Source organism: Notolabrus celidotus, chromosome 5 (genome assembly GCF_009762535.1).
Source record: "Notolabrus celidotus isolate fNotCel1 chromosome 5, fNotCel1.pri, whole genome shotgun sequence".
NCBI lineage: Eukaryota > Metazoa > Chordata > Actinopteri > Labriformes > Labridae > Notolabrus > Notolabrus celidotus.
This window is the reverse complement of record NC_048276.1, coordinates 12,516,556-12,529,879: the sequence shown is the minus strand read 5'-3', so window position 1 is coordinate 12,529,879 and position 13,324 is coordinate 12,516,556. Positions and strand designations below refer to the sequence as shown.

Sequence of the window (13,324 nt, the reverse complement as noted above, 5' to 3'; positions counted from 1 at the left end):
CTTTTTATTTCAGTCCAGTTCCCAAACTGCAATATTTTGTTTGTTTTTTTTTACACTCAAGACACAGCCATGCACAATTCAAAGTTCAAAAAGTCTATTGCTTCAACCACAATTAAAAATAGTTTATCCAAAACCTCATTTCCCCGTCATTCGTTTGTCCTTTTTCAAAGATGGGGAAAGGCCTGCTGAGGTATGCCCGATGGATCAGCAGTTTTTTTTACAAAGCTAGACAATAATAAGAGTAATAATAATAATAATAATGATAATAATTTAAAAAGCAACATTTTTTGTCTTTGTTCCATTCTCTTGATACACATTAATAGAGGAATTTTTCACACCACGTGTACAGGTTTACACATTCAGAAGAGAGGAATGTACAGGAGCAACCACAGAAAAAAGGGGCACAGCAGCGGTGTCTCTCGTCCCGAAAAATGTCACCTTTGTGCTCATATAGTTCAGACCTGTACATGGGGCCAAAAACGTCCCGGAGCTTCCTGACAGGCCACGCGCACCTACCTACACACACACGCACACACATGTACTAACACTCAGAGTGGTGCTGCATTCATGGGCTCTCTGTCCAGATGAAGGAGTGTCCGATAAAAAGCCCAAACAGGAGATCCAGGAGTGCAGAGACGGCGTGTGTGCGTTTTGATTTTCTCTTTATCCAGGGTGCAAAACATTTATTGATACATACCATAGAGCAACCTGAATATTGTCATTTTAAGTTACATAATTCTGAAAAAAGGGGATGTTTTCCCGTCATATTTACATACATACATACATATCCTAACAATCTTAACCTATTCGAAGATGAGATACAGTGTATAGTTTTTGTTTTACATGCATGAATTCTGTCGCATCCTCCTGTCTAACCATCACTCCTTCATCTTCTGTACAAATGGAGGTACAATAGGACTAAAGCAGCTACCCTGCACCTCAGAGTCAAAGTGGATGACACGAGTGAGGCATCTTCTAGTGCAGATTGAGGTAGCCCCCTAACACGCACAAACACACATACACGCACACACAGAGGGATGCTACATGGGAAATGCCTGACGAAGCTACCAAATACCCACACAAGGTAGATAACCTCTGTACATAAGGGAGTTTAAACGCTAACCAGGTATGGAAGGAATGCCAGCAAACAAAAAAGCCTGGACTACAGTTTCAGCACTCATCAAAACAAGGTACAATCATGAAATGGCACTCAGTACTCGCTCAGTGGAGAACATGTCCCCTCTCTAGTCTGTCATGCATCCAGAATTCACTACAAAAAGGTTGAGATCGCATTAAAAAAAGTCACAAAGGATGCTAGGAAACAAGACAAAAGGACACTGATGCTTGAGTGAGCAGCATGTTGGATACCAGAGGAGACAAGGAGGACAGACCACTACCTCTTTTAGACATGATGGTGTTGTGTGTTCAGGTAGGCCAGGACATCGTTGACATTAAATCCTAACATATAAAGTCACAGTCATGTATCGTACTCTGCTAAAGAAGATAGTAACTCAGCGACTGAATACAAATTCTGCTTCCTGTGTTATGTTCTGTTGAGGGGGTATCCTTAAGGTCACAGTGATGCACGGGGTGTTCGGAGGAACTGCAACAATATGTGGTACCAGACCTCCAACTCACTACAGCTGAAAAAAAAATAATAATTTTGTTTTCAATCTACTGAAGAAAGAAAGCTCATTTGAAAGTCTGAAATATTGATCCACTATGTGCAAGCAAGCTAAAGCAGACAATCCATCACCAAAAACAGATATCTAAAATAAATCCATACATAATGTAAAGTCATATTCCATGTTTGGGAATAATGAGAAGAAAGGCCTGGCATTAAATCAAGAGTTGTCAGATTGTTCCCACAATTCTTATTATTTTCCAACACCATAGAATAAAAAGAAAGGCGCACATACTGAGTATCTATTGATATCCTGTTTATGATTCTTGTACACAATCAAAGCTTTTACTCATGTTTGCAAGCAGTTATGGATCAGAGTTGGCAGATAAATTAGATGTGCAATTGGTGAAGCCGACACTATTTAAAGCTCCTGTGAGGGTTTTAAGATAGTGATCAAACAGACTAATATTAATGCTGATGCTTCTTTATGACTTCTAAAGGAAAACAAGACCATCAGAGAGAAGAATGACTTGTCTGATATAGTTATTTTATATGCCTAACACCCCTGCTGGCAGACGAGACGATCAACAGCGAATTAGACATTTAAATAAAGCTGGATGAGATGTTGTCCACTGGGGGGCGGCAAATAACCCAAAAGATCCTCACAGGAGCTTTAATGGTGATAATAAGCCTGGTTTATATCTTGTGTGTTGACCCTTCGCAGCATTAGCTGACGCAGACATGAGCACTACTTACTTGAGCATCTATTTGTCCGTGTTGCTCAGCAATACTCCGACAAAACACTTGAGGGCAGTGTGGTCTCTCTGATAGTCGGGTCACCTGTTTCTGGCCCCTCTACGTTTTCTGTTAACTATTTCACAGCAATTCCGAACCATAGACTGTATAAAATATGGAAGTAGTATCCGTGACGTCACCCATCTGTTCCTGAACGCTGTTTTGAAGCCAATCGACGGCGGCAGCCATATTGGAAATGCGGAACTCAACCAGGCAGAGTGTGACGTAAAGGGGCGGAGTTTGAGCCTCCTAGCCAACAGCTATGTGTTCCCGTATCGGAGTCAAGTCAGTCATGTCCTTATTTGGGAAAAAACTCGTAATCTTAATATCTTCTGAACCGTCGTGTTAGAAAAAAATTCACCCCCCGTACAGTGTGTGCCGATAGAGAAATTAGCTATGTAGAGCCAAGCCGTTTTTTGAACCAGGCTGTAAACATGTTTATTAATGTTGTAAAGATTGTCTTTTTTGAATTGGCTTCTATGTGGTTTCTGCAGCCAGCCTCAAGCGGATTCTTGATGAATTGCAGTTTATAACACTTCCGCATGGGCTTCATAGTTTGAGACTGGAGGTTGCCGCTTGTTCGGAACGTATTGCGTTAATGTACAGCTGATAAATGTTGCTGTTTATCATACAGCAATGATGACAGGGAAGAATAGAGAGGAGATGACAGAGTAGATTAAATGCATGGCCAATGTATGGCTGATGGACCTGATTCCTGAAGTGCTGTAAATGCAGGAATACAATGCCATCGAGCGGTCCAATCACAGGGCTTGCGTCCCGCATTGATTCCATGTGTGGCTATGTGCGTAGGTGTAGGCCTCTGCATAGGTACGGAGGCTACGCAGACCTATGGCGCATTAGTATAAACCAGGCTTTAGTCGTTTCTGTCACATGGAATAAAGCTGAATGTTTTCAGAACCAAATGGTACCTAGAGTTCACTTATCTTTTATGATATATTCAAGTGTCATTTACAGTTGTGTGTACGCCTCTAGTTAAATTCCGGGTTTTATGCAGGCAAAATGTGCAACAGTGTTTCGGTATTTCAAATAATCAAGAGAGGAAATCAGCAGATTGACAGCAGCTAACCTGAACTCTGTTACAGACACTGTCTGACAGAATGAATGAGAGACCTGAATCTCTTCACTGATATGAAGCAGATTAATGGAGGATGTTTAAAGCTGGTGTAGGTCATGTGAAATCACACCTGACTGTTTCCCCTGTAGCTGCACCCCTACACACTTTCACACTTTCATACACACGCGCATACACACATACACCAAAATATGCCCCACTCCAACACGTGAGGAGTAGCGATGTTGCTCCGTACAGCCATAGTCATGCAGGCAGAGGTCGGGTCCAGAGAGTCCCAGAGTCACTCTCTCACATGAGTGGGTCAATGCAGGTGCAAGTGTGGCCTGATTGTGCTCCATGGAGGGTCCAGAGGAAAGGAAAGCGACCCTCAAACCGGGCAGGGAAAGAATCACAGGCTCTTCATCACCTTCTCCTCTTCACTCCTCCAGTACCATCTTGAAACTGAGCACATTTTCCTTTATGATTTTCACCACATTTTTCTGAGAGACTTTTGCCAAAACGGACATATGACACAAAGGGATGTGCACAGTTTTTGTTCACACACATACACGCACGCTTGCACACACGCACACTTGTGATGGACTGCTCTACATGTACAGAGTGGTGGAGAAGTAAACGAGGAGGCAAAGTCTGTTCAGCAGCATGGGGCCGAGAGGCTGCAAGGCCAGATGTCCGTCCTACATGAGAGGCCCGGGGGTCTTTTGTCCTTGTGCTGTCACTGTATGTCACACAATCACCCCCCCACGCCCTCCTTGTGCTGTTGCTGTCGCGTCACCCACCGCGTACACACCCAAGCCCCTGCCCCCATGAACGCACACATCCCAGGCAGGGCTCCAGCCTCAGGTGGGGGACATAGGGCACACCCTAGCGACTGCTGTTCTTTATGGCTTCCTTTGCAGCTACAATCAGAGGCGTCAGGCTGGAGAGAGGCTTTGCCAGCTTCAGGAAGGAATGCTGCAGAGGACAAAGAGGAGGAAAATGTCAATACTATGCCTAAAAAAATATGTCTGCAGGTTTAGAATTCCAATATACTGACATGAAGTTATCTTGACCTGTACGTCCTTCCAAAGCTGTTAAATCCTGAATTGATACAGACCATAAATAGATGGATGACGTGACAGCTCTCTTAAAGTAAAGCCAAAACCATAAATTGTTGAAAACATGGACAGAGTCTCAATAACGTCTGCTGAATTGTTCCTGGAGAGGTTTTATGAAGTCCATCGGTTGCAGCTGCCACATTTGAAATGCTGACTCAACCTTACTTTTAGCCAATTTCTAAATGAGCAAAGAGGGGGAGCCCAGATTAATTTTGGTGACTGACTACAGTGTGCACGACTGTCTATCAAATCAGCAACTCCCCTAATTCTGCCTACTAACGTATACGACTCTTGGCCTTAAAGCTGCTGTTGGTAGGAATGGTGTAAAAAAATGTTACTTTTTTTCTGCTGGGTTTGGAGAAAAGGTCATAATGCCCATCGGTACTCATTGGTAAGTGGAGTCATTTGAGGCTAATGCGAAATCTCTGTGTTTTCCAATGCCTTTGTATCAAGCAATGTTATTATTCCCCTTGTTCACGTTATGACGGACCAATCATAGCTAATCTCCAATCCTCTGTCCTGATTGGTTAAGGGGCGGCCCCCACTACGTCCTCTGATTGGTTATGAGTCCGGCACTATCATAACTGCACACGCCGATCTGTGTTGGTGGGCTAAGAGGAAATCTGGTTGGGAGGAATAGTGTTGACATTCGAAGTCCCTCTCTCTGAACAGATGTTTATTCTGTGAGTACCAACAGCAGCTTTAACATAAACAAAACAGATTTTATGAATCAAGGCATGAGCTATTAATACCAACACTGCTTTAGTACCAAGTGGTATGACACAAACACGATTATTTTTGCTATAAAAATGAGGATTTTGACATAATCATGATTCATTGGCTTTTGGAGCCAAGTGGACATTCGGGGAACAGCATATTTTTTTTTATCACCAAAGTTTGCCACTTTGCAGCCAAAACATTTGAAGCTCCCCCTACTGGTTGGCTGCAGTGTAGGTCATAAACCACAGCTCCTCCATGTGAACAGATGGGATATATGTCAAACTATGAAATTACAGTACACGAAAAAATACATTTTTCTAAGACCTGGTTTCTGTCAATATGGTTAGATCTTTTTAGTGCTGGGCGATAATTCGATAACGATAATTATCGCCCATAGATAGAATTTTTCTCGATATAAATATAAAACATTTTCGATAAAAAATCAATAGAAATAAACATGTAATTACACCCCCTGCCACTTAAAATGGAGGGGGGTTCTAATGAGCCTTAAACGCTAGTTTCCAGCGTGATGCATTCAGTGTACTGAGGGAAACAATATTACTCTTCCTGTAACCCTTAGTAATCGTAAAGGGGAGGGCACAACTCAAAACAATACTCTACTAAACTGATACACATAACACAACTTGATAAATATTTGTTGTGAATGTAAATCAAATTATTGAAATAACTTAATTCTGAGAAAAATAAGCATCTGCAAACCAAAACTTCACAAAAATCCAATTTTACATTAAAGACCTGCTTCCTGTTAGCATCATCAGAAATAATGGATTCAAGAAGTTTATCAGAAAACTAATTCCAGATACAAACTAACAAACCGTCCAGTTATTTCAACTTTCACTCAGGACCAAAAATCTGCATTTCAATTTAAATTAAATAATAATTTGACATTTATCGTAATAATTATCAATATCGACTGATATGAAATATTTTATCATGACAACATAATTTTAAATATCGCCCAGCCCTAGTTCTTACCATTCTAGTTTATGTTCAACTGTTCAATTTTATGAACATTATAGTTTGAATTGTCTGTTTTGTGCTAAAGAAGAGCTACAACACCATGACTGCCAGCCCTGTTGATGCATTTGGCTCCAGTAGCACTGTGTCACCTGAGTAATGGTAGGAGGGAAAGTAAAATACATTGACAATAGAGTAATTTAACTTTCCAGAATATTTGCTTTTTTTATGGTTAGATAAAATCCAAGTCTACATATCAGATGCTCAGAGAAACCGTTTGTGGTGGTGTAGTAGAAAGACAGAGAAAGCCCAGGGTGTCGGCTTTGGAGGATGATAAATTCAACAGACAATTTAGGATCCTCATCGATGAGAGAGGGGTTCTGAACAAACATTCAACTCCAGCTGCAACCAACCCACAGATGTTTTTCCAACCGATACCACATAATAAGCCAAGAAGAAAACAGGTGCCACCATATGCATGTATGTAAAATACACATGGTGGCTACATGGGTTTCTATTTGAGGTGACAAAGCATGGCTATTCGACAACCTGGGATACAAGCATAGAGGTCATACTTCAAAGTTACATTACTGTATAGACTGTAAATCATCCTAATGGTCGCAACACTTTCTACATCTAAATGTATAAGACATAACAGTTTGCAAAAAAGTGTGTGTGCATGAATTATTTTACCTGGAGCAGCTCCTTTGCAGAGCCTCTGCGGTCCACATCCATCTCCAGACAGCGGTTTAGGAAGTCTCTGAACACTGACGACAGCCTCTCTGGGTTCTGCAGCTCTGGAGTACCATTGGTAGCTATCAGGTACAGCGCCTGGAAGACATGGAAGAGGTCAGTTATTTATGTAAACCTCAAATCATTGATGTCCCCCTCATTTGTACTGATGTAAACAAATAAAAAAAGAACAACACCCATTAAAAACAAATGCACACTGGGGTGAGATGGTTCATATTATCCTCAACAGAAACACGAGTGCCAGTCTTGAGTATTTGTAAATATTCCACATTTGCTGCACAATAACCAAAGGCTTATTACTATGTTTAGGCAAAACCCACATAGCAGGTTTAGTAGAATCCAGAGGTAACACAAGGTGACAGATGAGGAACATAAAAGCATCATGGCTCTTGTGTTGCATCTGCACTATGTCTCTTACCCTGAGTGGATTTTCATTCAGGTAGGGCGGTTCTCCCTCCACCATCTCTATCGCCATGATTCCCAGAGACCAGATATCCACTTTGGGGCCGTAAGCCTTTCGAGTAACCACCTCCGGTGCCATCCAGTAGGGCGTTCCCACCATCGTGCTGCGCTTGTTCTGCTCGGGAGTGATTTGGGCACAGAAGCCAAAGTCGGCTGCAGAAGGAGACAGAAAGGGAGAAATGGAGCAGTGTGTTATATTCAGATTTGGAAACAGTCTTTATCAAATTGAAAGATTTAGTTTTGCATTTCTATTTGCAACGGCACATTTAGATATTTGAAGAAAAACTCACTGAGCTTGACTGATCCATCCATACCCAGGAGGATATTATCACTCTTTATATCTCTGTGGATCACCTGGTTAGAGTGTAGGAAGTCGAGGGCTTGAAGACACTGAAGAGAGAGAGGAAAAGAGCTTATCAAACAGACACCCACTCTTAAGAGAAGTTTGTAGGTAACACATATTTAGACTCTTTTATTCATGGCCAGGGAATTTTCGTTCAAATCTTTGCATCTGTTGACCTCAACTTAATGTCAGATTGTCACGGCAGCAGAAGTAGCAGGTGGTGCGTATCTCTAAACCTGGCTTCTTACCTCTCTGCAGACTGCAGCGATCTGGCCTTCATCCATGCAGGTCTCAGTCACTACATCTGTCAACGAACCCCCCGCCAAATACTCCATCACCACCCAAAGCTCGTCTCCAACCAAGTAACTGAAGAAAGAAACAAAGTGTTGGTGGTTATATTGTAGGAAACATGTCATTCGGGGGTTGTTGTGTGTTCATCGTTGCTTTGACAAATTTATAACCTTAGCTCGCTGGTTGGCATTTTTAGGAATGGGGACATAAAGAAACATGTTCACAGTTTATGATGCACTTTGTGCTTCATGATGCAAAGTCAGTTACAGCACACAGTATGTGTTCGAGCATGTAAGTGGCAGCTGTGAGCAACAGCAGTGAGATCAAAGTAATTAAATCAGAACTGATTGGAACAGATGCTGAAAACTGTATCCATACTGAATGCTTATGTAGTTTTTGTTGAGCTTTCAACCAATAGGGGGCAGTACTGTTCCTTTTGAGGACAGCTGACTGCAGTTAAAAGTCAAAAGGAGGAAGAAGAAAAAGATGAGGAAGAAAAAAGCATCTGCCAAGCAGGCTTAGAGGATCCTTCAATGTCACTATAGGAACAGAATGAGTTGACCTTGAACTCTTAATGCAGACCACAAATCAATCACTACAGGCAAATTCACATCAGATATATTTACACTTTAGAGTTGGTTTATTTCAGTGTAAAAGTCTTACCATCATGAGAAATCAAAAACTGACAAATTAATTTCAAACGCTTCAAAAGCTTCAATAATAATGTATTTTAATACCTAGTCAGGGGGGTTATATAAGGCTATTTAAGGACCTAGCATTTTGAATCTCATTTAAATTCTTGCAGGGCAAAATAAATATATTCTTTTCACGTCCTCACACAGGAGAGACTGGTGAATTAGCAATTAAAATAAATACATAAAAAATGGTGGATATAGCCTTTAAATTTGAGGATTTGCTGCCCCATTTCAGTTACTGGTATATCACAGAAAATTAAAGCATCAGAATAATAAAATAAGCTCTTTGAGGGATTTATCTTGGGTGTCCAGAAAATACAATCCCCTTAAACGTATTTTCTGAATCGAATATGAAACATCAATAAACTGAGACTTCAGGTTCACATTTATTTCTGTATGAATCATTACCCTACATTTGCAAACTGACCTGTCCAGGTAGTTGACTATGTTGGAGTTTTTGTTTTCCCTCATCACCAGGATCTCGTTGATGATCAGCTCTTTCTTGGGCTGCTGCTGCAGGTTCATCTGCTTGATGGCCACCTGAGAAAACAGAGGAGGAATGCGTTGTTCGGGAGAAAGAGTGAGCCTGCTGGCTTAGCTGGGAGGAAGAGAAAACATACAGCATGTGAAAGTTGTACAATGTAAGACAAGATCTGACTTACCTCTTGGCCAGTTGCTATGTCGATGGCTGTGTACACAGTGCCAGACGCTCTGGTGAAACACAAATCAAATGACTTTAATTAAAGAGCATGTATGCGTTTTTCGACTCATAATCACTCATGATGAAGGAAGGTGTGTCATTATTTTGCAGAACACTGACACTTTCATGCTTCTATGGTGTCGTCATAATCACTTCTGTGCTTTTATTGTTTTTTCTGAAGCAAAGACACACTTAAACTAATGCTACATGAATATTAAATCATGGCCAAGTTGTGCTTCAACCACAGGATTATGCTTATTATTTCTCAGACAGGCTTAGCAGAGCCACAGATCTGACTGTATTTCAACATCTATCTGCTGAGGAACAATCTGTAGATGCAAGAATCTGATCTTTGAGTCCATCTGTAGTCCTTTTTTTTTTAAATCTTATTTTAACTTTGAAGAAAAACAAATCGTGCTTGAGTATACCCGGTTTAAGCCTTGGATCTTCCAGGAAAAGGACCACTGGCAGTTGTCTTTCATTTACTGCTAATTTTAGTGCAGGTTTCTATTAACCCTCCTTTTATTTTCAAATCTCAGGACTGATTCAATTTGACCCAGGGCATGTTTAATTATCCAAAAGTGTTAGAAAACATTGTTTATATCTCATTATTAACTCCATTACTAATCCTTTAAATCCATCTTTAGTGCAATGGTCTTCTTTACCTCTCACAGAGCATGGTTCAATGAGGATAACTCACTAGTTTTCCTAAAAAAATAATGTTAAAACTTTTTTAATGTACATTGGAAAGACCTATATATAAATACAATAGTTTTACATAACATAGATTTTTGTTTATTTTATTTTACATTTTTTTCTTTTTATGAAGTGAAGCCCAGATAGTTATTCCGTATTTAGCTTTGGAAGGCATATGTTGCCTAAATGGGCAGCGACCTCTGAATACTGCTAGCCTTTCATACACTTTGACATTAGGGCTTAGGTTATAGAGTGGTAGAAGTTCCTCTACCCACAATCCCAAAGAAACAAGTATTATTTGACACTTCTGACTCCTTTTAGCCTCCGCTTTGACTGCAGGGTCAAATTGACCCGAACAGTATATAAGAAATATAAACATGCAGGAGGGGTTGCAAATATGTGAAATGAACCATTTTCATTTTATGTGTTTATAACAATAAATAAGCCAAGCAGAAGAAGTTTCATACCAAAAAAAATACCTTTGAAACATTTTTTAAAGATTTTTGAACTTTAACGTGGGTCAGTTTGACCCGCAACATAACAGGATGGTTAAATGTATTCAGTTAGCACTCACTAGCTTTAGCTGCAACAGTTAAAGAAAGCTACGACAGCACACACACCTTGCTATAAATCGTATGGGTTCCTTCTGAACAAACAATAAAAAAACGTCTCTGCCTCTAAGTAACCCCATCATCAGTAATGAGTATATATGTAGTTGGTTAAAGGAATGTGTTCAGCCAGTCTCTCCTTATTGGGAGGTGTAACTGACTCTGTGAAAATGTCTTTCAGCTGTGAGTTAAATCATGCGGCATTGCTCTCTTTCTCTTGTTGTCACTTCCACCTGTGCGCTGTCAGAGGCTCAGGATAATGGAGCACAGTTCCTGGTACTAACAAGCAGACAGTTATCTACTGTTTCAGATAGCAGCTTCCTGATCAAATATAGAAACAGTGAGCGTGAGCAGATAAGAACCACACAGTTTTTATCAGTGCGGATGTGAGGTGAACAGGGAGAGTGGAAGAAAAGCAGCAGCCTTTAAAAACTGAAAGACAAGACGAGAGAGTGAGAGAGAGTGAGTGAGTGAAAGAGAAATAGAGAGAGAGAGAGAAATGGCTGAGCTAATCTGGCCCTTGGCCATTTCAGGATACAATTCTCATTTCCTCTCCTCTTACTTTCTCCTCGTCATCTAACCTAACCCTCCCTGTTCACCACAGCTCTGTCTCCCCTGCAGAGACTGACTGCTCCTGAAATCGCTCCATTTCAGTTACTGTAACGACGGGTTCTTGATCGCAGATGAACTTACCCTTGTCCTATTTTCTCGAAGCGTGTGTACTTCTTTTTGGGATCCCCCACACTCACAATACTCCCTGAGTCAGAGAGAAAACAGAAAGAGATAAATAATGATTGAGCTTGAGCTTGTGTGGGCGCACACAGCCATGAAGGCCTTCACGCAAATACACAGAATGCATCACTGCGTAACCCTCTCTGCTCTGTGCTGCCTGTTAATGCAACTACAAATACATCTCTACTTCACTGTGCAGAAGCAGTCCAGGAGAGGTCACAATCAATAAGAGAGTATTTTGCATGATTATCATTACATGTGTGTTTCCTGCTTTGAATTCTTTAGAACATTTTTCAAATACACAAAGTTGCTGTACCATCAGTGACCTTAGACCTTAGAGGGCTTCTGCATTTCACAATTGCAGATATTATACTTTGCTATTCTTTTTTAACCCAGTAGCACCTTCAATTTAAAATCATTGGATTTAATAGCATTTAAAGGTAAATGAAAATAAAGCAATTTAGAATTACTCTAAACAGCTACTTCATGGAAAGAGTGAGGAGGACTTAAATGTTCTAAGATTCAATTAATTTAGAATACAGCCTACAGTTAAATGATGAAAGAACTGTTTGGAAATCAATGGATGCTGGAGAGAAATGTCTCCTCAGTATTTCAAAAACATGTCAAAAGAACTGGAAAATCTCCAAATTCACATACTGAGCCTCTCCAGAATCTCCTCATCTGTCATTTTGGACTTCTTTCTCTGGCGATCCGTGTTGCGGTACATCGTGTTGGACGTGTTCTCCGGCTGGACCTGAGACTCCGGTGGGGTCACGACTTCTTTCACAGGGGTGGGTGGCTTTGGGTCCATGACGGAACGTGTGTAGATCTGCCAGGAGAGAGAAAAGGAGTACAGGAAATGCAGACAGGTTTGCATTTACAGCAGAGTGCTGTCATTATAACCGATGCTGCGTTAACTCACAGATTTGGTGTGCTCGGGCCGAGGGGCAATGACCGGGGGCAGCTCGTCGTCATCGTCCTCTTCTTCTTCTTCCTCCTCCTCTTCTTCTTCTTCTTCATCTTCTTCTTCTGACACGGGTGGAGCGATTGGGGGCTCTGATGATGATGTTTTGGCTCCCTGGAAGGTTGAGATGAGAATTAGGCTGGGTGTTTATGCGATGAAGCAGCAGGTAATGAAAAGTGTGTGAAGATTCTTAGATTTGTTCCCAGACTAACAAATGACTATTTTATCTTTGATAAGATGTTACTACAGAAAAATATCCTGCAAACCCAAAACCAGACATGTGCATGGTTTGAGTTCTGGAAAGTAAGTTGATCATTCACCAATTTTATCAGCTACATTACAGATCTGGATCACAAGTAGGACTAAAGTGGAGACAAAAAAGATCATGTAGGATCTAATTAAAGTGAGTCTGTTGTGATATTTTATTCTAGTGCAACAAAAACATAAAAAAAATTGATTTAAATCATCAGGGATATTTCAGTTAGTAGTGGAGGGAAGTGTTATGAGTCCAGAGAGAGCTGAAGAGACAAGCATTAACAGAGAGAGAGAGAGGGAGGGAGAGATAAAGAGAGAGAGACAGAGAGAGAAACCAAACAAAGACCCAAAGTAGAATGAATTGTTATTTGACCCTAAACCGTGATTATAAATTATCTGAATATCTGTACAGTGTTAGAGATACAAAACAAAGACATAACCTGACCAAATACAGGCTGAGTGACCACCACAGGGAGACACAGGCAGACATGGCTGCCCAGAGAGAAGCATCTATGTGC

At 40.9% G+C, this 13,324-nt stretch overlaps 1 protein-coding gene across 3 annotated transcripts in view; it reads right to left on the bottom strand.

Moving 5' to 3' along the window:
• Positions 1–3,352: 3,352 nt before the first annotated feature.
• The window catches only part of LOC117812390 (serine/threonine-protein kinase PAK 3), a 55,060-nt gene continuing 45,088 nt past the window's right edge, over positions 3,353–13,324 (bottom strand). For all 3 annotated transcript variants that reach the window (XM_034683112.1, XM_034683111.1, XM_034683113.1), the window contains 10 exons: positions 12,510–12,665; positions 12,245–12,416; positions 11,549–11,612; positions 9,514–9,562; positions 9,279–9,391; positions 8,114–8,231; positions 7,813–7,912; positions 7,479–7,675; positions 7,001–7,138; positions 3,353–4,466 (listed from right to left, as the gene is read on the bottom strand). In XM_034683112.1, the coding sequence (XP_034539003.1) occupies positions 4,377–4,466; positions 7,001–7,138; positions 7,479–7,675; positions 7,813–7,912; positions 8,114–8,231; positions 9,279–9,391; positions 9,514–9,562; positions 11,549–11,612; positions 12,245–12,416; positions 12,510–12,665 (1,197 nt within the window). In that variant the 3' untranslated portion in view covers positions 3,353–4,376. The remainder of the gene's footprint in view (positions 4,467–7,000; positions 7,139–7,478; positions 7,676–7,812; positions 7,913–8,113; positions 8,232–9,278; positions 9,392–9,513; positions 9,563–11,548; positions 11,613–12,244; positions 12,417–12,509; positions 12,666–13,324) is intronic.